This window comes from Hirundo rustica, chromosome 4 (genome assembly GCF_015227805.2).
Source record: "Hirundo rustica isolate bHirRus1 chromosome 4, bHirRus1.pri.v3, whole genome shotgun sequence".
In the NCBI taxonomy this organism is placed as follows: Eukaryota; Metazoa; Chordata; class Aves; order Passeriformes; family Hirundinidae; genus Hirundo; species Hirundo rustica.
In genome coordinates this window covers 29,247,159-29,274,077 of record NC_053453.1, presented here as the reverse complement: position 1 = coordinate 29,274,077, position 26,919 = coordinate 29,247,159, and the positions used below count along the sequence as shown (strand labels likewise).

Here is a 26,919-nt window from a genome sequence, read left to right as displayed (position 1 = left end):
AAACAAAACAAAACAAAAAAATACACCAAAAAACCCTTGGCAAAAAATTCCATTGGGGAATAAACCATTTCAATGGGTTCTGCGAAAACATTTCACAGAATATCACTGTTTACTAATTAACACTGCAAACCAAATTCAGTGAAAAAGCCAAAGCTTGACAAGAACTTTGCAGTGGAAGGTCACAATTGTAAAGTGATTTCAGAGGTCCCAACATGTGAGTGCCTAGCAGGAGTTTCTAGATAGACTTGTTCGAGAATTTCCACCAGAAATGGGGTTTTGTGTGAAAATGTCACCATGCAAATGAAATTGTTTTGCAAAGAGCAAGTGGTTTTTCTGACAGGAAATATTTGCTATCCAAGATAAAATTTTTGTTAAACATGATGCCATGTATCAGCTGAAAGTAGCTAGCAGCTCAGCAGTTAGCACATTTAACCTGGGAAACTGAGGCTTGGCTCACTGCCTGGAAAGGAGAGTCACAACTAAATGGCTGGTAAAAATCCTGTTGCGAGGCTCCCTTCCCCCCAGTCCTGGAGTTATTCCACTTTGTGTAAATAATTAAATGCTTATAAGATCAAATATTTGTAATCTTATCTATCATATTTCAGATAATTGACTTAATTATTCTGTCAGTGTCTCTGTCCCAATGAATATTTCATTGATATACAAGGAAGAGCTTTACTATGAGCTATCATCTACTCAATGACCCAGAGTCAAAGCTGGAGGGGAGGTCAGGAGGAAACAGACTAAATGCACATTCAGGCCCCCCAATGTGGACCAAGCATTGAGGCATTTGAAGTCAAAGAAGCTCTCTGGTTTCCAGAAAAGAGAAGGCTCTCATAGTCTCTCCCTCTCTTCACTTCAAACAAAAATGCCTCAGGCTCTCTTTCTGAGCAATTCAGAATGGAGAAAGAATTGTAAGTCACAAAGTTCTGCAGATGGAAAAACAGTTTCTCCCCAGCTGCATAAATCCAGAAGCCAGGAGAAGTTGAATTTTATTTCTTTGGCTCCACACAGGTGTGCATACTGGCGGATCATCTGATCCAGGAGTGGGTACTTACACCTTTCACAGCAATGTACAGCTGAGAAGACCCCTTGATGAAACTGTATGGTATGCTTGCCACAGTCACACAGCCTACAGAACATATGGGCAGGTCAAAGTCAGGATAGTAGCAAGCTGAGACTATGCTAATAATAGCTTATTTGTCTCCATTAACAAAATAAATGCTGAGGTGTGTGCCGCCACTGTAAGAGAAATACATTAACAAAACACCTGTTGTTTATTTAAACACCTCTTCCATCTTGTTTTGCAAGCTCTCTCGTGCAAGGCTGGCTCATACCTTGCATGAATACAACAAGAGGGGCACCTAGCTCAGCTCAGAGCTCTAGGTGCTACACTGATATTCACAGATTCACAGAATATGCTAAGTTGGAAAACATCCCAAAAGAATCAAGTCCAACTCTAAAGTTTTGGCCTTGGTTTTTATTAGCACCAGTTTAATAAAAACTGACATGTAGTATAACATCCTAAGTCCCAAACACTTCAGAATTAATGAAGAAAAACAATATTATTCTATGAGTTCAGACAAAAGGAGAAATCTGCACTTAATACACCCTCTTAAATTGTTTGTTAACTTGACATACTGAGCCTAAGCATGTATTGTTCTCCCTTTCCTTATATACAGTGTGCCAGAGATCACAGCATTTCGAGAGAGAGCTCTATCAAAGCCATTTCACAGCACAATGCTTCATTCTCTATTAACAAAAAAGTATACCTAGAAAAATTTCAAATGATATGTTTAGTAGTGTCCTACCTGCTCCACCTCATTGGCTGTGTACTGCATCGCTTCATTATGCTGCTCTTCCAGCATTTCCAAGTTTAACTCCTCTAAGAATTCATTCCTTTCATCATCCAGCCACCCTTCCTCCAGCTGCAAAGAATACATTAGTATGTTATTTTATTTTAGCAAGGACACATGCTAAAATAGAGTAAACCCAAATGGCAATGCTTGACTAGTTCTTTTTATTCTAATGATTCTCTTTAAAAATCCAGGCAGTAGGAGTTCACATCTCAAAAAAAAAAAAAAAAAAAAGGAAAAGAAAAGGAAAAGGATAAAAAGATGGGATTCATGTCTTTTATCCTTTCGTAAAACAGTATGACTGATTTTCTCTCATAATGAAGGAGACTGCACAGCACAGACATTATTTCCTTTCAAAAGATATGAAAGGCACAGTGCATAATCCTGAAGCCATCATGTTCATTACTACTGAGAGACCCCACACTGCAAGAATGGCAATGCTACTAATAGGGCCAGGAAGCAACTGGGCTCTTCTCTCTAACAGCCTCCATTCCAGCCCTGCTGCCACCGCCTCAGCGGAAACCTTCTGCTGCGTTTCTGTCACTATCTTCCCATTGATCTTCCAGGTAAACAAATAAATAGAACAGGGTGATAGAAAGATGAGGTGACTTGAAGGGAGGCAATTTTTGTTCTCCCAGTGTGTCTGGAAACAAGGCTTATCTGTTTGCTTGATTTTTTTCTTCCCATGTGTAAAATAGTACATTGATATTTGGTGAACACAGTGTTCTAAAAGGACAGGAGGGGATGCTATATTTTCTGTCAAATACATATCTCTTCTTAAACCCATTTCACACCCTTCACATCTTTTGAAAGTGATGAAATAGGCACCCTGGCCTAAAACACTGTTCTTCCCATTTTGTTCATTACGTTCATGTGTGCACATGGCACGCATCCTTTGCACCTGCAATCCCTTGCCAGAGGGCACACTGCATCAAAAAGAAAATCACTGGTCAGTTGCACTCTTGGCCATAATGACAGGATTACAGCAGAAGGAAGGAGTGTTTCGTCATTGATGAAGGAACCACAGGACCATGGTGACAAAAAACATGCTAAAAGGAAAAGCCTCAGTATAAGACAATTACAAGAGTACCACGTACTCAAGTCCCAAGACAGCAAGAGTGATGTCGCACAGGCCAACACCTAGAGCAGAATTACCACTGCCTCATAGCCAGGAGTGTCTGGTCACAGATGTCAGCCAGAGAAGTTACCAAACCAGTAGTAGTAGCAGTTCAAAGCTACACAAGGAGTGACTGATGCTATGCAGGGAGTTTTTTCCTTGAGGACATATAATTTTTATGCTCATCCTTAATGGGACTTTCAAAACATTCTATAATACATCTGCTAGGTGTTTTTTTGTTTTTGGTTTTGGTTTTTTTCCCCAAGGAAAGCATGAGCACAGCCCTCCTCCACTGTAAAGGATACAGTTTAATTCACCTCAGGTGAGGAAATGACAGAGATTAACAAATCTGGAGGATGAAAGATGGGCAAATCTGCTGATTTGATTGTGGCAGACCCAGTGTATAACTTATGAGAATGCTTATGTTATGTTACAGCTTTTAAAAGAAAACTAATATGTGCCTTAGCATACACATGCACTACATACACTCTGTACACATTCACAGGTGAGAATGCAAGTGTGTGGTGTGCTCCTCTGGTGCTCTGTTTCAAAATTTCATTATTCACTGCACAAATACATGGTCAGAGGGGTTTTCTTCCCTGTTACTGAGAGCATGTGCTCAGCAATCACCCTTCTAGGGCGCAATACTGCCATTACCATTCTTTATCTAGAAACAAAAGCCTGCTTAATCCTGCTGGTTTTTTACCAAGTCAAAGCAATACAACTAGCAGAAATCAGTTGACAGCCTGATCTCTGACCTACTCTGGCTTTTTCACCAGTTTCATATGAGTATGTTCTTAAAACACATAAACTGAACAAAAAAGTCCAGCACCAAAGGCCCAACCCTAAACCAAATCACACTTACTGTTTATAAGGAATATTCATGTGGGAAGCTACATTGGTACATCTTAGTAATTCCTTTATAATAATTTTATAATATTGACTCCTTATTTCATGTTGACCAGTCTAAACAAATACAGAGACTGAACTTTCTCCTGGCATGTATTTTATAAGCGGGTGAGTTTCTGTTCCCTAATGAAAAACAGAATCTTAATGAAAACCAATTGGAATAACATTGAAAAATCTCTTTCAATATTTCAGCAGTTGAGGATTACAATTTTGCAGTATAAAGTGAGGCATAATTTTGTTGTACTTTGTCACTGGTTTTATAAGAATTCTTTAGCTTCCTGAAAAACATAAAGGATATGAGTGCTGAAATTGTGACTCTTTTACAACTACAGTATTCAAGTAGAGATTCCAAGTGGCACTGAATTACACTTAGTTAATTTAATTTATACAGAATATGGAGGTAGTGGGACTGAAAATATCAGAAAAATATTGCATGAGAGACGAATGGCAACTTAACTAACTCTGAATTGTTGGCAGAGAGAACAGTGACAATAAAATGTCCTTTTGCTTTGCAAAGGCCTAAAAAGAGAATATAAAGGGATGTAAAAACTGTAGTCTTCTACCACTCTATCTCTTCTTTATCTGATAATCAATCTAACATCTGTTCCCTGCAATGATATTAAAAATTCTTGGCATTGGCATAATTTTATTTTTAAAACCATAAAAATGTTTCTGAAAGCTTTTGAAAATGTACATCCCAAGATGCTGGCATGTTTTTGTGACCAGGGTGCTGTTAAAACAATTAGATTTCCATTTGCTGAATGATACTGCAGTGAAAGTCACATAATTGATACATACATGAATGATTTACATGCCTGTTTATAACCACAAAGCATAAAACAACCTCTCACCAATGAAAAGCTACTGCTTTGTGAAAGTTCATATAAATTATAAACTTCATATTAAAGATAAAATTGATAAATGTAAAGTATGGGAAATTTATCCCCTGGACAAGCCAGAATCATCTAGTGAGAAACATACAGTTTTCAAGTTCTACTTCATATTTTACTAATATCATATTGTTGCTGCCAGCTTTATTTATATACCTGCTCACTCTGCTGTAAAAGAACTTGTTTAGTTTGGGGAAAACATGTCCTAGTAATATCATATTATTTTTTTGTTGTTGGATGAAAAGGTGAAGCTCTGCAATTAACTGTTCGCTCCTTTTGTCAGTAACTTTGGCATTCCTATTTCTTGGCAGTTCATTATTTACAGTGACAGTGAATGCATGCTATAACCCAGGTTCTGGCTCAGTGCATCTGTTCAGTCTAACCTGCATCTCTGGCCTCGCGACCAGCAACACAATTTTCCTGCATTCTTCGCTGGAGAGCAACGCCACTGCCTCTTCCCTGTTCTGGACATCTTGGCCATTTATCTATGAAACAAATGAAAGTGGCACATTAGTTTCTATTTCCACAAAGCAACACACAATAAAGGGCAGATATCAGCTCATTTGTGCTGAATGTATGGACAATGAAAATTGTGCAACGGGCTCATCTTCAGCCCCTCAGAGGTAAGTGCCTTCACTCAATTATGCGCTTACTGTAAGAGCTGTATTGATCGTTGAAGGATGGTGGACATCAGAGGAAGCAGTTATGTTCATAAATGTCCAACCTGCGCCCTGGTAACATACATCTAGCAACACAATTAACCAGCCCCTGACAGGTGACGTTCATCTTTCTCCGTTCAGAGTAATGGAAGTGTCACTCTGAGATAATAGCGCTGGTGGAAGAAGACTGGTAATGCTACAGCTGAAATCAGTCACACTGAATGCTGGTAGAGAGCCAATTAGAGAGCTACAGTATTATCTCTCACCAGGCAATACTTTCAGGCCACTGCTTGTTGCTGCTCCGTTTAATCATTTCATATTTGTGCGGACAGCTTAGTAGCCGATACCACACAAAACATATGTATCCCCCTTACAAGGGGATAATCAAAATAAAAGTGGTTCTTCAATGAAACTCGTCTTTTCTTGCTACCTTTCCCCTATTCTGTAACCCCATTAAAACAACGAAATCCACGACTACATGGTAAGAAACACAATTTTCAATGTCCAAAAACCATTTATGAGGGAATCACATAGAAATCTTATTTCCCATATGAATTTCAGTTTTGTCCAATTCACAGCACAAGAAGTGGATTATTCTCAGTGTGGCAACAAAACCTCCAAAATCCGGTCTATTTCAAAAAGAATGAAAACAAAACTGGGTGGCAGAAATATCTAAATATTTTTTTGTGAACAAAAATCTTCTAATGGTTCCATTTCAAAATAGTAGGAACTTGTAGTTGAAAATCAAAGAGAAAGTTGAATTTTGTGCATATGTTTGGCTTGAAAGCCCTGATTCGAAAACACAGCTTTAATACAGATTAAAGAAAATCCCATATTACCTAACAGGCAGTGAGTCACTGCTGTCAGCTGAGTAACTGCTCTCCATGGAGCCCAGAGGAGGTGGCCGGGCTGTCTGCATAATACCTGAAGGTGGCCACCCCATCCCAGCTGCACTATCATGGGGACAGAGCCGGACTTCAGCCTGCCCCATGGGCTGTGCTTAGTCTGGAGGTTCATGGCTAAAAATAGCAGTTCAGGAAACTACCATTAGGACTGCCCTCCTAAAACTTTTGCTTGACTTAGTAACATTTCATATAAAGTACCCAGGCAGTTTCCAGATGCTTAGACTGTGAAGATGGGCGGTTTCTCAGAATGAGATGGGGGCAGTTATAGCCTCAAAGATGAGAGGAAACCTGCTGCCATTTTGTGAGGAATACACATAACAGGGCATTCCCCCCACAGCCTTAACCAAGGCCACCTGCCACCCACAGAAAATGTCCCTACGCTCAAGGATCTGTATCTCTCCTAGCCTCAGTGTAATCCCCGCATAATGGCACCATCACCTTCTTTTTCTCTGAGCTATCTCATCAATAAAAGGAGATAGAGGGTCAATGTGTTTTCAGATATGAAAGTAAACCCCACATAACTCTCTGGGTATTAACTATAATGATCAATTTCATAGCTATATATCAGCACTGACATTAAAGTAATGCTCCAGTCCACAAGAGGATGGCAGAATTATCTATGTTTTCTCTCACCCCTGGAGTCTTTATACAAAATTGAAATGAGTTGAATTTCATTAAGAACTGAAGAACTTTTGCCTGAACTGCTGTTGGCTGTCCACCCAGAAATTTTACAAAACAAGGAAAGGAGTGGAAAATAGACCTACTCTCTCTTTCCTTATTTTGACACACATAGAGCAGGAATGGAAAGCTGTTTCTACTTGGTTGAATAAAAAAGAGGTGTTTTTCTGGCTTTTGAAAGTTAAAAATACTGTTATTTCTTCAGTAGGTATTTCACATAAAGACATGTAAGACAGCACCCTAACCTTTCCTGTCCTACACGTAGCCCATGTAATGGTCTTTTCACCCCAAGTCCTGCCAAGGACCTCACTGCCCTCACACCATGGCATTTGTGCTTTCTGGTGAAGAACATTACACAGAGAAAAAGCCAGCAGCCCCCAAGTGAGTCCTGACATTAAAATCTAATTTATTATTTCCTCTCTAGAAAAGGGACTGCTTTGGTAAGCCAGCTAATAGACACTGTTGTGTAGCTAGACTCCCAAAGCTGATTTAAGCTGCAGCAGGATAAGAGATACAGGTTTCAGCAAAGATATTTCCTGCAGAAATGAAAGTATTGGAAGGAAGGAGCAGATCTTGCAAAAACCTGAAAGTTCATCTGCTTAAATTAAAGAAGGGCAATTATGAAACGTTGCAGAAAACCAACCTGTCATCATCAGGAGTTTCTTCTGGGGCTTCAGTGAAAAAAGGCAAAAATACAAGGCAAATCAACTTGGAAGCAGAATTAAAATGCTACAAAATACAGCAAAAAATTTCCAGTCAAGTGATTTTTGGTACCTATTCCATGATTTTGCACTAGGGTGAAAAATGCACTACCCATTGCTGGTTGAAAATGGAAACCCACTGTGATTCTCTCTGTTTCCCTCTCTGTACAGGTACACTGCCCTGTGCAGCAGCCAGCCACCTGCACCCACCTACGCTGTAACACACAAACCCATCTTTCGGGTAGCTCTTTAAGCGAGTGGATCAACAGAAAAAAAGGGAGAAAAAAAAGCCAAGGTGGTAGATTAGAAAAGAATTCAGAAAAGCGATGTATTATTGGGGAAGGAAAGAAAATATTAACAAAAACCTAATAAACCCCCTCCTTAAGTACGTTCAAGATCATCCTTCTGTAAACAACACATATTTTGTATGAAAACTCTTATTATCTATGCTTAGCATAAATGAGTTTTACCCAAATTTATGCAATTGGTGAATACTCAGCATGTCTCTGACACTTCTATTTATGTCTGCAGGATCCTGTTTAGAATTTGACACTAAGATGAACATAGTGGAAATGAGATTTTCTAATAAATATGGAAAAAAAAAAAGACATGGGGGACATAAGTGCATGAGCCAGAACGAGTTTGTCAGTCTCATTTTTCAGTACACACACTCTAGCTCCCAGCTATTGTGTTAAAAAACAGACAGACATGGATTTTCTCATCGATCATAGTAACAAAGAGAACTATCTTCCTTCATTAACAGTCCACAGAGAAGATGGCACTGCATGTTTGTCTGAAGAAAGAGTTTAAGGAAGAGTCTATTGTCACATACTTGCAAAATGCGGTCTCCTTCACGGATCCGTCCATCTCTGGCAGCAATGCTGTTTGGATCAACCTGCACAGGACAATAACCCGTAATTGAACATAAAGACTTTTAATGGGAAATTGTAACAGCTGCACAATTGCAAGCGTTGAAAAAGTACTGTTTTTACACAGTACAGAGGCAATCCTTAGAGTCACAGAAACAACACAGTTATTTAAATGATTGTATGAGCTTGTTTCAGATAATGCCAACAGGAAGGGTTGGGAGCATATGATTTTCAAATTAATACTTTCCTATGCCACTGTTAGGCATTAACCTTCAGCTGTCAGAGAATTAAAAATTAATGACAGACACCTTTTTCTCTGGAAGTTCACTATGGACTGAGAAGTTTCTGCAGCAGGTGATACCTCTATACAAACGGGCCTGTCTTTGGGCACAATTCTTTTTCTTCCCTGGAAACATTTACTCTTCAGTTATTATCTTAGTAATCAATCTGTTTGTAAGGAAACATCAAAAAACCCCCAAAGAATCCATATCGTATAGATCACTCAGGTCCTGTAAGTCATTCCTACTCCGAATCAGTTAATTTTTAGTTAGTTTAACCTAAACAGATATTTAGGACTCCACTGAGTTTATCAAAGACACTACAGCTTATCCCTGAGCAATGACCTACTGTTTGTTGCAGGACAATTCAATCTATCACCTTTCACTTGATGGTTATCTTAAATAATTTATCTTGCCTCATCATGACGTAAGTTCTTTATCAAACTCAAAATTTCAGTTGAGCATTTAGTTCACAGGCTACGTCCTCTAAATCTGTTAGATATTATTTTAGTCTTGTGCATTGTCATATAAAAAAGCCAATGAATCTGAAGTCCTTAATCAATTAGAAAAGACAATGTCAATACATTCACTTTCAAAGGTCTGAGAAAATTTTATCATATAGAATAAACAGAATATTTCAGATATAATCCTGGAATGTATTAAGAGATTCCTGAACTTCCTTTTTCCTCAGAAGGTCAGACTTTAACAGCACAGCTTATACAACTGGTGGAAGATATATTCTTAGGTAATTTATATTAATTCTCATTCTTGTTCCAAGGCTATGCTTTTCAGCTTATTTAACATTGCTACCAGCCTCTTATGTGCAATCTTGCCTTCTTCCCATTCATATACATAGGAGAATTCTGTCTTTTCTGACCCTCTTCGTCCATGAGCTTCACTAAGAATTTAGAATCACAGAATCTCTCAAGTTGGAAATGACCCATAAGGATCCCATTAAGCCTAACAACCTGCTCCTCACAGGACTACCTAAAGAAAACCATATGACTAAAAGCTTTGTCTGGTTGCTCCTTTAATTTTGACAGTTTTGGGGCTGTGACCACACCCCTGGACAGCCTTGTTCCGGGAACAAATCCCCCTTTTAGTGAAGAACCTGTCTCTAAGGTTGAAATTTCGTTCAACAAGTCAAAAAAGTGACCAATTGTGATCACAGTTCATGCGGAACAATCAGCAGTGACCTTGGACTCAGAAGACTTCTGTTTCACCCAGAAAAAAAGCCCTCTTTGAATGACTGGAGCCTCAAAGGGAGATGGTGCTCTTGGAAGTCTTGTGGATTGACATTATGAAATGCTAACAATCTGTGCTGGGTGCCACGTTTTCTGAGTGGAGCCAGTGAAAACCTGAGGATTCACCCCACCTCAGTATTTACAATTCTATATTTTGGTTTTCAAACATATTAATCTCTCAATCTACTCTCTCCACCCATCTGTGGTATGTCTGTGTGTACCACAACAGTAACAAACACAAAAATAATACAATAATGTTTGACCAATGTTAGGATTACTGAGGCTGTGGCAGAAGGAGAATGCAAGCAGGGCTGTGGAGAAGACACTTTTCTCCTCAAAAGCTCTGCCTGATCTTCAACATAAGGACACATTTCTTTCAAAATTCAGACCATTCTCAGACTGCTTTGTGGTTTACTAACTACAGTGTTGTAGTTAAAAGCACTTATAGGAAAGAAGCCCACTAGTAATAATTACTCTGCTTGGGCAACATGATTTGCACTGATAATCTAAAAGAATTCAGAGTGACATGAGCTGGTTGGTGGCCAACACTTCTGCACTCTTGTCTAAGAGCATCTGCATGTCCATTCCCTGGCACGTGTAGCCCTCCATGAACATCTCCCAAACTCCTCCCTGTGGATGCTGAATGTGAGAGACCAGGCAGCAGCAGCACAATGTCTGTGAAACTAAGTCACATAACTTTCTCACACCGGCCTGAGAACCATGGCCTGAGAAATTGTGAGGAGGAATCTAAGCAGTCCGTGGAAAAGGAAAATAACTTTTGCAGGTGTTGTTTGTCTCCTTGTTGTTTACTTGCAAGAAACGGTCGAGGGGTGTTGATGCTAACTGTCCAATGACAGTAATGTGTTGGTTTGTCCTTACCTCACTGACATAGATTCCCGTGTCCTCCTCATCATCGGTTCTGTAGCAGACAGTCAGCCCCAGCTTCTCCTGGCTGCCAACTCGGCACAGCTCCACCTCCTACGAGAAGATACACAGGCTTTTTTGTAGGCTCTTGCCAAGGGTGGAAAAAAACTGCACAGCACAAGGAAGCACCAAGCTGCTGAGATAATCATGCTGCATGACCTACACATTCTGCTCAGTCTTGAGACAGAATGCTATGGGTGGATCTTTAAGGAGGAAATTACACTGTGAATTAAGAAGGAAATCCCAGTACAATGCAGGTTCAAGCAAGACAGAAACTGTTCAGTAAGACACACCGAACTTTGAGAAATACAGCTGTGCTGTACAGGTCTTTGACTTTTGGGTAATAGAAGCTGACTTACAGGAGATTACATAGTCCTTCTAGTCACATCACACCAGCTGATTTATAGCATATAAGACAGACTGGCTACCATCAATCAATCCATCACACAAGTGCCACTCCCTTCTGACAGCAATCCAAGCCATAAAGCAGAAATACAGGCTTCCATTAATGGCATAATTCCTTCCCTGGCCAGTGTAGTGGTGCTTCATTGCAGAAGCTGTTAGATAACAGAAAGATGCTTCAAGAGATCTCCTGTGGAGCTAAACAGCCGTGACATTTTCCTCAATTGTGAGATCATGCAGAAAACATATTTTTAGTGCCAGATGTCCCAGCAGTGGCAATCTCCTGAAAAGTGCAAGTTTTTGGGCAGATGGTAGAGTGATAACTACTATATACACCCATCTGAGTTAAGCATCTTCAGGGTTTCATAGGGGACCCCTTCACAAAAATGCAAAGCTGCACTTGGTTTGAACATTGTGAAACATATATAATTATATGTGAAACATATAATTGTAATAAAGCAGGATGAACCCAATAACACAGAGTATTAGCTTAGTTGCAAGTGGGAAACTTTAGTTGGTATTTGTATGTAAAGAGAGTCTTCAGGTCACTTTTGGACCCTGACAGCCTCTGCTTCTGTGGCTATGCAATAAAAGGAGAGACCAACTTTGCTTTAGTTCTCAGATGCGGAGTTCTCTGTGATACAGAGCTTGTTCCCCTCCACTCCCAGAGATGTCATGCAGACTAATCCACATACAGGCACAGGGTACACAGCAGTGAGGACTCACTACTGAGTCCAGCAAGTTGTGGAGCCCAGGTATCAAAATACCCCAACTTACAGAAAAACCTACATGGGTTTACATGGGTCACACACATGGGTTAGCCAATGAGCCTCGTGATGTTTTCATTTCAGCTGAACATCTTTCACAGAGTGCACTGCTATGGCCTGCTCCCCTGCTCCCTCATAAGAATGTAAATCTACACAGGTTCACCATCTGCATAAACCCTATAAGCTTCTCCCTGGACTTTGGACATTCAATGTCTTCATGAAAACAAAGAAAATGTAGAAAAAAACTCATGAAACTCATTCTTTAGTCATTCTTAGATATGGCAGGAGTTCTGTGTAGGGTGGTAAAGAGTGCAATTATTCACCCGTACACATTACACATTGGGTTTGAAAGAAGAAACACCGAAGTATGTTTTATTAGGGAAGGGAATTACACTGACCCGATTTTGGCATTGGGAGCAAAAGGATATGTACTGGAGGGAGGCCTATTCAAAACCCACAGTAATAGATGCCTCCAGAGGGAAAGACCACTTGACTAGAACTGTAATATTAGGGAGAAATTACAGTAACAAAACAGCTTCAATTACAGCAACAAGGTATACTTTTAAGGAATAAAGTAGTTTGTGGTCCCTCAGAGGCCTATAAGGAAACCTAAATACACCATAAAGAACCAAAACTGGGACCTTTAAATCAAGGCAAACGGGGAGCTGTGCACAAGCTGAAATCCATTAACTTTCATTGTCCTGCTGGCACAACCTCCTGTATCCCCAAGCTGAGGCTGGACAGGGGCCCCAAGGACTGCTCTGAACACAATTTCTTCAGACACGAATGACCTTGAAATTCTCACGGATGATTTGACTCAAAATGCGACCACAAAACTGTAGCAACATTTCAGGCTGCAAACAAACTGAATTTTCTTAGTGTGCTGGCTCAATGAGTAGAAAAAAATTAACCATTGAGTGCATGAAAGAGCAAAGCAAAATGAGGATGAGCCTACAGGCTTCATCCTGTGTGTCTAAGAGATTTACCAAAACCACCTCAGAGAACCAGCTGATGACAAGAATCAGTGACAAGCGTCCTCAGACTGGGCTGCTATAGCCCTGGCTGCACACAGTACTTGAGCTACCACAGCTTTCACTTCTCTGCCCAGTGACAGATCTAAGAGCTGCGGTTAGTACTTGGTAGTCTTGCACTATGTCTTTCCTTAATGACTATATGGGGTGTAGTCTGATGGCTGCACATGGCTGTGGCTGCTTAGAAGCTGTAGATACCTACAACTGAGATCCTGGTACTCAGTATTAAAGTACCCAACAACCTCATGGCATCTCTTTTTTTACAGGAAACACAATATATCCTGGTCACAAGCAAACAAACCAAAAAATTGAAAAATATTTTTCGAAAATTTAAAACCACTTTGCATGAAATAATAAATCATCTCTCAGAGAAAAAGCTCACAAGTCTGATCTCTACATCTGTGTAACAAGCACCTATGAAACAACTTCAACAGATGAGCAGCAAGCGAAAAACTAGAGAACCTGGACTATCACAGTCAAATACATTTGATGTAGTATTTTGCAACAGGTGCTTTATAGTGTTGTGGAGTTTTTCTCCTCACAACTGGTCTTTAACAGAAGAAGCAGTAGGTTTGGCAGCACTAATGAATTTGTAAGGACATTATTTCCTTCTCTGAAATATTTTCTGATATATGCACACATGTGTGCATGCACATACACACAGAGTTCCTTTCTCTTTGGATTTTGTCTGTGTGCATGTAGGGACAGAACTGCCAGTTTTCAAAACTCAGTATTTTCAAAATCTGTGAGAAATAATATTTGGATATAGATAGTGCTGACAGACAGATGGTGGGATGAGAGGGACTGAAGCTCAGGAAGAACTCAGGAGACGATAGCCTTCCTCTCTTTTGGCCACAATGGGGGCAGCCACCTCTCAAGATGAAAAGTACTCTACTGCCAAGTGACAGAAATCAATGTCAAATTGCTAAATCCTTGACTTGCTGCTTTTTTTCCTCCGTGTGGCCAGAGCAAAAATTCAGTGTAGTTCCACAGTAAATACAATACTTTTAAAGTGTTTTGCCGTACATTATTTGGTTAAAAGACAGACAAGGAAATTAGAATAAAGACTATCCTTTCTTGAAAGACTGAGATGCAAATTTACAAAGTAGCCAAATTCTGAAGATATAGAAAAGACAGAAAAAGAATGCACATCATGTAGGATTTAAATTTCTCTACCTTCTCAAATTCATAGTACTTAAAAAAAAATAATAGGAATATCTTGCCTCATAAGACAGATCTTTCTAGCAGAGTTCCATTAGTTTTGTGCTTTTAAGTCCCTATTCCCTGTTCAGTTGTAACTGCATTGGTATAGTCACCCCACACAACTTTTTGTGACTTGTTTTCCTTATCTATAAGCAGAAAATAATGCAAACACTACCAGAGCAGAAGCACATTAAACAATAAATGGTTGCAGAGCATTTGAAAAGCACAGTAAGAATACTATAAATACTCTACATCCTTCAAAAAAAAATCCCCATCTGACTTTGCTGCAATGGTTTAATCCACTTAAAAGACCAAAACAGACTATCAAAACCATCACAGCTACAGAGCTTCCTTCACCCATACAGCATGTCAGAGTAATGGGTCCACTAGAAGGGGCAAATCCAAACACTACAGTATTTTTCCTAAATGGACATTGTATGATCAGCTAACATGAAATTCCTCATTACAATGAGAATATTATCTTGCCATTGAGACATAGTTAAAAAAAAAAAAAAAATCAATTTTAATTAGTGTTACTCCCCAGTGTAACAGAACCTGTTATTCATAGGTCAAAGTTTATATTTTTGTGACATAATAAGGCAGAAGATCCTAAACATATTCAGTTTGTGATACAGTCAACTATTTATTTTTTAAGCATTAGCTAGAATCTACTCATCCCATTTAGCTCCATTATCTTTAGAGGAAAATATTAGCATAGTCTAGCCTGTAAAACCAAAAATGCTGTGCTTTCTTCCCTCTCCAGTTCAAACAACACTCATAAATAGAGGGGATGAAAAAAAGACAGAAATGAGAAGGGAAGCTTTGCTGTTTACAGGTATGAAAACAACAGGTTTTAAATTAAAAGCCAACACAACAGGACACATATAGGTTTTAGAAAAGCAAATTGCAACAGCATACTGGAGAAGGATTCCTACTCCATCAGCAGAAAGAAAAAATGCCGCCAGTCTGAAAACCTCCTTGTGTTAAACAAACAATGCCGTACAGAGATGCTTTATCTTAATCCCTAAATGTCTGAAATATGGCTGACAAGTTCCATCTACCAAGTCTACAGTAATGTAACGGTGTTTTAAGGCAAAAGAATTCCAAGCGATGCAGTCTATGAGCATGTCTGTGGGCTTAGCAATTTTTCTGTACCAGTGAAGGATTACTAGTACCTTTTGGACCAAACCCAGATTATAATTCTTACTGGTTGATATTATTGCAATATCAAGGATAAAACAAAACAAAACAGAAAATAAAATGTTATCTTCACAGCCACCCAGAACAATGCACTTACTACCAATAACTGAGTTACTGCCCACAGCTGAGTAAGTGGTCATGAGCAGATTCTGAAACAACCCCAGGGATAAGACGAAGCACCTTTATGTTTTACCCCTTTATAGTCCACTACCTGGCAGAGCTCTTTACACAATGTATCTCACAGTGAGATGACCCAAGAGTTTGGAAATGCTAAAATACACAGATTTTAGCTGACAGTTTTTTTGACAGGTCCTTGTTTACTTGTAAAGCAGCGTCTTGTGTCAGGCAAGTTATTCTGTGCCATAGCCCTTTCAGAGGAAATCAAGGCTTATTGAATGGAACAAGTGGCCCAATATCTGATGATCCAAAGTGGAGAGGTGTAGTATTTAGCATAGGTTTTAAGAAAAAACAACACCAAAATAATAAAGCAAAATAAGAAAAGAATAGTTACTTTTGTCTTTGTTTTTCCTTTTTTTTACCTATAGTAATTGCTGAGAAACTGCTTTTACTGTTCATCTTGCTAATCGTATAATTGACAGAATGAGTAATTGAATGAATGAAGCACAAAAGGCCGAGATCAGAGTACTTACAGAATAGCTCAATGAGGAATTAACTGAGAAAGTACATTAAAGTCTGACTTATTTTAATAAATTAGTTACACTGAAAAAAAAATCCTCATCTATCTGAACTAGTGTCAGGCTTCTGAGGCATCAGACAGAAGTGCTAAAGGATGACATGGATTACACACATCTTAAAATTAAGATTCATTCTGCAGTATCATCTTGATTCTACATCTTTATGGGCGAGGTCAACCTCCAGTTCATATGCATAGCTGAATTTTGGCTGCTTTTCACACTTTTTGTCAGGGTTACTATATGAAGGTTCTGTAAGTAAGATTTTTTTTTTTCAGCTTCTTGTTAGTTTCTGTAAACTATGGAAACTAAGAAAAGATTGGTCTCAGTCTCATAAAAGTGTTTAGTAATTCCAAATCTGCAGTTCTTGTCTCATCACTTATCTTGCATCAGTGATGCAATCATTGGGATCCTTATCAGACAGGCCTTCAAACAGCCAAGCACCTGGCAGCATCTTGCTGACAGCATTCACTTTCTTGGTCTTTTTCTCCATGTGACCTGAAGGATTTACCTTTTCCAGGTTGCTAAATCACTGGTCATTTACATTGCTACTTTGTATAATATTTAATCTTCCTAATGCCACACACTCATCATCACTAGCAAGTAATTCTGCTCATGAAAAGAAAATAATACAAACAGAACCTTAACTCTTCATACAGGAACAGTTCAATCTAATGAAGCCCTAGGAGGTCTAACAGTGGAGCTACTAAATAAAAAAATCATCTCAAATTCAGAAGAGATGATAACGGTATTACATGTTACATAAAATCATGTGTTGCAAATGAGGGTGGGTGTAAAACAGAAGGGTTTGTAACAAAACAAACATCATTAGCAGAATAAATGATATTCTTTAGACTTCATTTTAAAGCAGAGTTTATTTCACCACGAATTTGTACCGTGCAGGAGGAGTTGTGAGTGTCACGTACAAATGATCAGAGTGTGGACAATGGGTAAGATACATTTAAACAGATACTTACTGTTTTAAACAGGTATCATGTTTCTCATTACTCAAATCATGCTCCCAACACCGAGCACTTTTTTCAGAGGTTATGTCTTTAATGGTGACCAGAAGTAATTTAAAGAAACTCAGAAGAAAGCGATAGAAATCCTAGCATTGGCAGAAGTCATCAAATCTATTTCAACTATTGATTTTTTTTTCTATGCATTACCTCTCTCTGTTTGGATGAAGAGAGTCTGTGACACCTCTGCTGTATATTTCACAAAGTAATTTCATACTAAGGTAGGTATTTTGCCTTCAGGGTTGGGGTGGGTGTTAAATATTTAATTATTTACTTGCATGGGCATGTGTCTATGTGTGCAAACTTATATATAGGACTATATAGGAACATGCAGAGCTTATATCTCTCTGTAAGTGCATGCCAAGCAGGTCAGTTACACTTCAGAGAATCTTTCCTGGCAACCATCTAACAGTTAATTTAAAAGCATGATTACAATTCCTGAAAGGGTATATGCTTATAATGAGAAAGTGAAAATCTCAGATTACCCCACAATTCACAGAATCAGAGTAATGACATCTACAGCCATCTCCGGACTTCAGTAACTTTTAATGACAAACCATATAGACTACCTATTTATTCATGACTGCAAAAAAGAAATGGCAAAAGGAAACAATAATTTTCAGTTTTTAGAAAAGCTCTTCTGTCGTAAGATAGATCAGTCCAACAAAAACCCCTTCTCTCACTCTACCTCCATGACAACTGAGTGTTTAGGGTGAGCTGCTGTAAAGAAACAGCTTGCAGGAGAGCCTGTATAGAGGAAATGCCTATCACTGCAGCTTTCTAAAGTGTGCCAATAAAAAAAGATCAAAACCTCCTGGGATTCTGGAGCTTTCAGACAGAAGGCAGGTAATACTGCAGGCAAAGGCATCCTAGACCTCAGAACTATCCTAACACCATCAAGAGTTATGCGCTCCTGTCAAAGGGATTTTCCAGGAAATATATTAATATCTTTGTAACACCGGCTAATTGTAGGCTATGTTCCAGAAGTATTCAGTGTGAAACAGAGTGCAATGAAATAGCCTCCCCTTCACAGGTCACTGCAGGGTCCTATTGCATTCTTTTGACAATGAATAAACTTTGTATTTCAAAGCTTGCAGGGGATTTAATTTACAAGCACTCTTCACTTTCACCAGAAAAACAATGCTTCTATCAGTAAAGCAAGGCTCTTAAGTCCTCTGGTATCTTCACCATGTAAGGTTACAAACACTGCAGGATTTTAGTACATTATAGATCAGTTTTAGAACCTATTCTGTAAATGTCTATAGAGATGTGGTAGACATTCTCAAGTTGTGAAAATAACCTAAAGAAATAAATTATTTTTTCCTCTCTCTAACAGTCCCAGTATGTTCTGTTATTCTGATTTCACGCAGACCGGCACATCCACAATGTACTTGGGGGCTATTTGGATGGAAATAGAAAAGCTATGGAGCAAGACAGAGCCAGCCCAGATGTAAACAAGTTGGAACTGCTGGCAGCTGTGCTGTTAAAAATAAAATTGCGTTCCCCAGTGTCTTCTCACTTATCAGTTTTGACAGAAGACTGTCCTGACTTCTCATAAACAGCATGGAAAAGGACAAATCACATTGGGTGTCAGATTTGCCAGAATGGATTTGGTTGGTAATTTACCACAAAGAAACAGAGGGTTATCTCCATTCCATATGGTGGGGAAAAACAATGCTCAGTCCAAGGGATGGGGGCCTTTACCTTATAGGATGAAGTCTCATATAATCCTAATTTTTTAAAGTCTGGTTTAAATTTAAGAATCTCTGACACAAGATTTGTTTACATCAAAGCAGAATGTAGAGATATGAGCAAGCATTTTTCAAGTGCATAATCCAAACCCAAACACAATGTGGTATGAGAAATCACTTTCCTACTGATTCCTGCTTTATAGCTACCCTTAGAGCCTCATGCTGTTTTGTGTCCAGACAAAGAATGCTCTGGGATGGCAGGATGCTGTAGACAATGATACCTGTGTTAGAAAACAAAACAAAACAAAACAAAACAAAACAAACAGAAAAGAAAAAAGAAAAGAGAAGAGAAGAGAAGAGAAGAGAAGAGAAGAGAAGAGAAGAGAAGAGAAGAGAAGAGAAGAGAAGAGAAGAGAAGAAAAGAAAAGAAAAGAAAAGAAAAGAAAAGAAAGAAAAGAAAAGAAAAGAAAAGAAAAGAAAAGAAAAGAAAAGAAAAGAAAAGAAAAGAAAAGAAAAGAAAAGAAAAGAAAAGAAAAGAAAAGAAAAGAAAGAAAAGACTAGCAGAAAACCCCAGAATTAATATGCTGACATACAGGCATCTATTAATTAACTATCATTGTGCAACTGGGAGAGCAGAATTTGGCCCTGTAGCTGCTGAATCTTTTGATAATAAAGAAACTCCAATGAATGTGAGAATTCACTCTCACCCTGCAGCTCTAGAGTGAAAGTTGTTGGTATGCATTACACTTATATGTGAAAAATCAAACAATGGAGAAACTTAAGACATGGTAGGCCTGCCAATGAGTATTCAGCAATCTCATGTGTGATGATCAGTTAGAGCCTGCTGGCCATGAGTGGGAGAAGGATGACACCCTGGTGTCAGCTGAGATTCCCTTTGGGTGAGGACAGGGAGCAGACAGCAGTCATGCAGCAGATGGAGCAACTGGCTGGGCTGGACAAATGATGGAGCTGGACTACAAATATGAGAAGCCTGTGATCATTGGGCTATGAACAAATTCAGCATTGCAGTGGGAAGAAGGGTCTAAAGCATAAAGGATGAGATAAACACTTAATTCTGTGGGCCTGGCAGACCTTGTGTGGCCTTTCTGACTTAACATTTAAAGGATATTTCAGCTTAAAACACATGGTGGACTTTAGAGTGAGTGTATGTGATCTGGAAGTCAAAGAAGGAAAAAAAAAAATCCTTTACAAATTACAGGCTTCCCAGCTGCTAAAGGCTCAACAGCTGACAGTGTATCCTCCAAGAAGTCACAGACTTCTCTTGAAGCTTAGCTAGCATGTATGATACTAAATCTTCTAATTCCTGTCAAAATTATAAATCAAAAAACTCTTATAAGAAATATTAAACTTAAAATACTCTAAATGCTATTAAAAACCAACTTCTTCCCTATTGTCTGGATGATCACACTTACTGGAAAATAAAAAATCCACTGTCTTCTTTCAAACAAGCCATGGTCTTACTTTTCTCCCTGATTTTTCCACCATCCTCTTTATTTCTTTTCTTTCTTCCCATGGTGCGGTATGAATGCTAATTTATTAGAGATATTTAACTACATGCCTATATTTTCCCATGATATGTATGCATATATGTTTTCTCCTGCTTGAGACCAAACACCCCTTCTGGAATATTGTGGTTTTGGGAAAACCATGAAGTCCTTCTTTCTGAGCGGAGAGATCCATGATAAAATTCTTATATGTAGTATTTTTCAGCAGTCAGCTTTAGTCCTTGTTATTGGTCTTTTCTTCAATAGAAATGTGAATTTGCAAGGATACAAGAGGAGGTTAAAGTATAATTAGCTAACTGATAATATGCAGTGAAGTGTTTCTTTTTCTCTAATCTTGGAGCCTACACTGTCACCTTCTTCTCATTAAACAAAGTAGGCTGGAGTAGCACAGATGAGGCAGAAACAACCTTATGTTAAAATGAGATAAGCAGACTGGAGTAGTATCTTTTCTATTGTGCAGTGTGTATGAACACATGCAACTGTGACATTGGTTTGAGCTCGCTAAGGGTGGGGAGAACAAACCCATCAAACTTAACCCGTCCAATATTTTTTTTCCTTTGGGGGCTTTCCAGAATTTGCTCCCCCATCTGTTTTCCAATGGGAATGGCTCTGACATAAAATGTTATAATGGACCTTCTCTTGGTTATCAGGTAGGAATACAGTATTCCATGGCTGGCTAGAAGTCCATTAACTATATAGAGGGCTGGAGTAAATCTCCAAAAGGGGAAAGCTGGAAGAACTGTATTTGGTTAGCCTTTTGAAGAGAATTCACCTTCTCAATAAGGTTATATTATTGCTTCCTTCATGTATCAGATGCAAGAACCCAGAGAAGTCAGAACCAAACTCGTCTTTGACGTGCATTGTGACAGTCACATGAGACAACAGGTATCAGTTTCTACTCAGGAAATTCCAATTAGATATTTAGGGAAGTGCTTCTTACCATGAGTCAGTAAAGACTGCAAGAGTTGTCCTGAGAGTTGTAGACCATATACGGCAAAACATAACCAACTATAACATAACCAACCAAATCATAACCAATTACAACTATATCAGCTGTATAATCAACATCCATTTCCTCTACAACAGGCTCACTGCAATTTCTGGACTTGCCTCAAATAGGGGTGGCTGAAAGCCACTTAGAAAATTTAGTGGCAATGTCTACTGAAGGGAATGAGACAATATTAGCATATGACATCAGTGCTAAAATCTTTACAAGTGACTTCTACATTTCTGTTTATCGTTCGTTGTATTGGAGATTAAGGTCTGGAAGAGATCCAAGACCTGCAAAACTCTATGTACCTGGAAAACAGTCTCCGTACTTGACACTGTCATATACATACTTCTCTGTATATTCATTCATTCCATGAATGTCCTCTTTGGTACTCTGGAGTTTTCCAGGCCCTAATGGTATAAAAACATTCAAATCTGACACTCTCATTGAGTAGAAGAAAACCTGGTGAAAGTAAGAATTATGATAAGGCCAGGAACTTCAGGTCTCCAGATGATAGTTATTCCCTTTCAAAAAAACCCCACATATACCTCAGCTCTTTCTGGTTCCCAACTTCCTTAAGTTTAATAAAGAACTTCATAGCTTACAGTTCTGACTAAATTGTAGCAAGCACCTTTTTCTAGACAACATACCTTAGATATACAAAATCTAGAGATTTAAGGAGCATCATAGCTGCAGTTCAGATTAGCTGAAAATCACTTAGAATAATTAGCTTTCACAATATAATAAATGAAATAATAAATTAAAACAACACAATACAATATAATAAATTTCACCTACTGCTGGTAAAATCATACTTTATATTTGCTGTATTTCAAAATGTTACTGCTGAGTACTTGGCTCTATAAACGTCATTGTTACTGCTGCCTGCCTGCTTTGGGCCTGAAATGTGTCAGAAGATTTATCTGCCTCATCAGCACTTTCTAAACACTCAGGCAGCCAATCGAAATGGGGAGGCATAACAGATGTGCCAACATCTGCTGCAGCAAGCATTTATCTGGACAGTGGAACCTATAGCTGTCTATTCAAACTCTTACCCAGTTACAACTCCATGTGTTTGGACAGCCTAGATCTACAACTGTGTGAAAGTTATTTTGGGATATTAACTGAAATCAAGTTGAAAATGTAGTTTTTCAATTACATTTATGAGAAATACACCTTCCTGTACCTAGCTTATGCCTTTCAGACACAGTAAAGACAAAATACTATGAAAAAGCTAATTTTAAAGTTGAACTTATAAATTCTTAGAAAGCACTATTAAAATTCCATCCCATCCATGTGCTTGTTTATCTTGAGGTACACACATATTAAAATATGAATAGTTAAAATATGCAAATTTTAATACATGTGCCTATAAATCAGGCACATGAAGCAATAGGAAATTACTTTCAAACCACATTTTGATTTTCCTGGCACCAAAATGAGGTCTATGGGCACCATATCCATGCTGAGTTTCAGCTGTTCAAACTTCTGTTGCACACAGAATGCCCTCTACCCCCAAACACACACTTGTGCAGATTCATAAAATCATGAGATGAAATACAAAGCAAACTCATCTTTTGCTTTTTGATGCACAATACAGTTTCACCTGTATTCCTGCTCACCAAATCATGCCCTCTAGGAATGACTATCACATTCTCTTTGAAGAGATCCCTCATTAAATAAAAAAGCAAACTCCCAGAGAAAAGGCCTCTCCTGCTTTTTTTTTTTTTTTTTTTTTTTTGATTTCTCCTCTGAAGGCCCAGCATGCATAATACTGAAACCTTGTTTTAAGTCCAATATATTGTAAAAGGTTCCCTCTTGCTTGGGGGACTCAGCCCATGATTTCTGTGCTCTAGGAGTTCCGAGGATACTAATGTTTAAAATAGCAACATTACAATAAACTGGTTAACATGACTTAGGCTGCTTTTAAAAGAATATGTAAAATAAATTGTTCCCTCCCATCTTTTGTCTGTACAGCTAGATTTCATGCTTCCAAGATAGACTACATGAAAAATCAAGAAGGCATATGAAAAATAGCATTAATAAAACCCTTAGAAACATTTTGACTGTAAAGCATGTATGGAAGTATGTGGGACAATAATGTAAGAACTGTCTAAACAAAGAATTTCTGCAAAACAGATGATTTATAATCCACAGATTTCCATAAATATGAAAATATTGCCAGCACCTTTCTCTTCCTTCACTGACTGGAAAGCACATTTCATACCTTGTAATGTCGCCCAGCAATAAAGTGTTGCTGAACTAAAGTCACTTTTCTTCATTTTCCTGGAAAAACATAAGCTCTGACAACAACTAAGAATTTTTATTAGCTTCCAGGTGAAGTAAGAAGCAACTCTGCGCTTGTTTTATGAGATCATGAAGCAGAATGAATATCACTGACTTGATATATTTTTCTCCTGTTTTAAAACACAATAAATGGTAATAACCATGATAAATTTCTCCATGCCAGTTTTGTGTCTTTTTCTCCCCATTCTCTCATGATCCTCTGCAGTTGTGGATACAATTCAAATCCCTAAATTGGGATATTCATTACTTAGGGGAGGTGAGATGAAAGCAACTTCATTCACTTTGAATGTCAGAATTTTGTCACTCAAAATCAATGAACAACCTTGGCAGAAATTATTGACATTACCCTTCTATCTAGATGACGCAATGACTAGCAAGGAAGAAGAGGGATTTAATGGCCAAAAAAAGAGATGCATTACGATTAAAGACTTCTGGCTTTTACTACCAGTTCTGCGACTGATTGACTTGGCGAGTCTCTCAATGCAACTGTCCTTAGTTCACCTGCTTGTGAATTTGTGTAGCAATACACGACATCATAACACTGAAGAAAATCAATGAAATGATTTTGTTTAATTTATTTGTACTTAAAAAGTGACTTTGATACTTAAATGAAAAATTGAAAGAAAAGGGCTCCTCCTTTTCTCAATCCTTTACTCATTTACAGTGTACAATTGGCCACAGTTAGGGAGAAATTCCAAATTTATTATTGTCTATGGGTAAATTATACTGATGTAAATTCACAGGCATTTTAAATATAAAACATTCTAGTGAAAATACATAACTTGATGCTTTTTTATGCCAAATGCATGCTCAGTCTTCTTTTAATTATTAATCAGTGTTATTCAAAGAAATACAGCAAAAAATATTCCTGTGCCACTTTCCCCTTTCAACTGTGACTTTTTCCATTTTTAGTCAATAGTTGCAGTCAGCTGGGTCATAGGCCAAGCGTTTGCCACTCAGACCTCTTGAGTTAAAAGGAAGAAATTACAAGGACAGGTTTTAGATGCCCTGATCATTGTAGTGCTTCGTCAGGTCCAACTGAAACAACTCTAATAATCTACTTACTAATGCTGGAGAATTCCTCACAAGAGAGCTTTAAAACACAGTCCATTTTTTCTCTTTGTATTTGTATCATAGAACAGGTGGAATGGGGAAAAAAAGGCAAATCACCCCAAGTCCCCACAAACCAGACTCTGCTAAGCAACCAAGACCACAGACTACAGGCACACACATACCTGTTCACTTCCTTTGTAATACCTATGAATCTTAAGAATTGTCACCAAACAGTAGAATAATGGTGTCAGTAAATATCTCTATACCATGGGGCAACCATGATTCAGCCATAACTGCTAATTTAGTGTACCAAGTCTCTCTCCTATGATAACAGACTCAGAAAGTTGGAGTTGTTCAGCCTGGAAAAGAGAAAGCTTCAGGAAGAACTTAGAGCAGCCTTCCAGCACCTAAGTGGGGCTACAAGGGAGCTGGAGAGGGACTTTACACATGGGCATGTCATGAAAGGTCATGGGGTAAGGGCTTAAAATGAAAGAGGGAACATTTAGATGAGACATTAGGAACATGTTCTTCACTATGAGGGTGGCAAGACACCCAGAGGAGCTGAGGATGCTCCATCCCTGGCAGAATTCAAGGCCATGCTGGATAAGGCTTTGAACAACCCGGTCAAGTGGGAAGTGTCCCTGCCAATGGCAGGGATTGGAACTAGATTATCTTTAAGGTCCCTTCCAATCTAAATCATTCCACGATTCTATGATGAAGTCTCAAATTATCTAAGCCCACTTTGAGCTGTCAGTTCAGCCCTTTCGCCACAACAGCAGTTCCATAAGCTACATAAGGTAAGGCATGTGGTGAGGAGTATGCTTTTTCAATTGAAAATCTACAACACATCACATTTGTTCCTATTTCTCCTACCATACTAGTCAGCTCTGATGACGATGGAAAGACACAGCCTTGTCCACCATTTCAGCTCTTCTAAACTACAACACCCATATCTCTATAAGGATCCATATTTCTTGAAACCTTCTCTTTTAAATTATGTCTGGTGGTTGCTGAATTCAAAAACTGCTTTTTATTTCCTAGAGATACATTTTGTGATTTGTCTCCAATTTTAAGAAGTTCAGGGTAAAATCCAATCACGGTAGGAAATACAGTGAAAAAACAAGCACAACCTGATAGCTAGTTTCATTGTGCAGAAACACTTATCAAGTAACAAAATGAAAGAGCCTGACAGCAGCAATCAGCAGTGCTGGCAGTGTGTGCACAGAAGTTGTTTCCATAAAAACTGTTTGTTCAGGTGCTAGCAATTGAGGAGAAGTTCCAGTTGTGTTGCTGCAAGCCCCTGTAATGTTCACACAGGGGTGTTTGCAGACTATCAGAGCTCTGGAGGGAGCTGTTACAGGCTATCAGCTGAGTAATCCTCATGGTAAAAAGGCCCTAAATATATATTTACAAGATAGACAGACCTGTTTGTTTTATTGGTTAAGTAATCCATCTGTTGAAAAGGTCTTAAATAGGAATTCACCAGGCAGGCAGGTCTCTCGTGGACTATTATAGCAATGGTGAGCTGCTCAGAATGTCACTGAGACCACTCCTCAGTGGCCAATGAGAGCATCAATCCATAAATACTCATAGGTGTTCAAGTAACTTTATTCCGATAAACAGCCTCTCTCACACTGCTAATCTGAAATCTAAAGGCTCCTTCTTTATTTCTAAGGAAAAAGTGCCAATAAAAATCAATCACTTCAAAACTGTAATGTCACAGAACTGGTAAATTTGAATTTGCTACTGAAATACCTTCCCTCATCACAATGGGATGATTATTATTGGAAGAGGGAACCAGTGTGTTACTGCTGCACTGTCTACTGCAATGCTCAGATACGGCAGAAGAAACAAGGAGAGCAGGGTAAAGTTCTCCACTGTGCAACTTTTAAGTGTGCAGTAAAATGATGTCTACACAAAGGCTTACTCATGACCAGTTCTGAAAGGTTTTTAGCTTATCTCTCTTCAAGGCCCATTTTTAGTTGTTTGTGAAAACAGCTGAAACAT

General features: G+C 38.6%; 1 protein-coding gene across 2 annotated transcripts in view; it reads right to left on the bottom strand.

The window, feature by feature from the left end:
* PDZRN4 (PDZ domain containing ring finger 4) overlaps positions 1-26,919 on the bottom strand; it is a 236,764-nt gene that overhangs the window by 6,265 nt on the left and 203,580 nt on the right. For both annotated transcript variants that reach the window (XM_040062120.2, XM_040062122.2), the window contains 4 exons: positions 10,986-11,084; positions 8,548-8,610; positions 5,156-5,257; positions 1,812-1,928 (listed from right to left, as the gene is read on the bottom strand). In XM_040062120.2, coding sequence (XP_039918054.1) covers positions 1,812-1,928; positions 5,156-5,257; positions 8,548-8,610; positions 10,986-11,084 — 381 coding nt within the window. The remainder of the gene's footprint in view (positions 1-1,811; positions 1,929-5,155; positions 5,258-8,547; positions 8,611-10,985; positions 11,085-26,919) is intronic.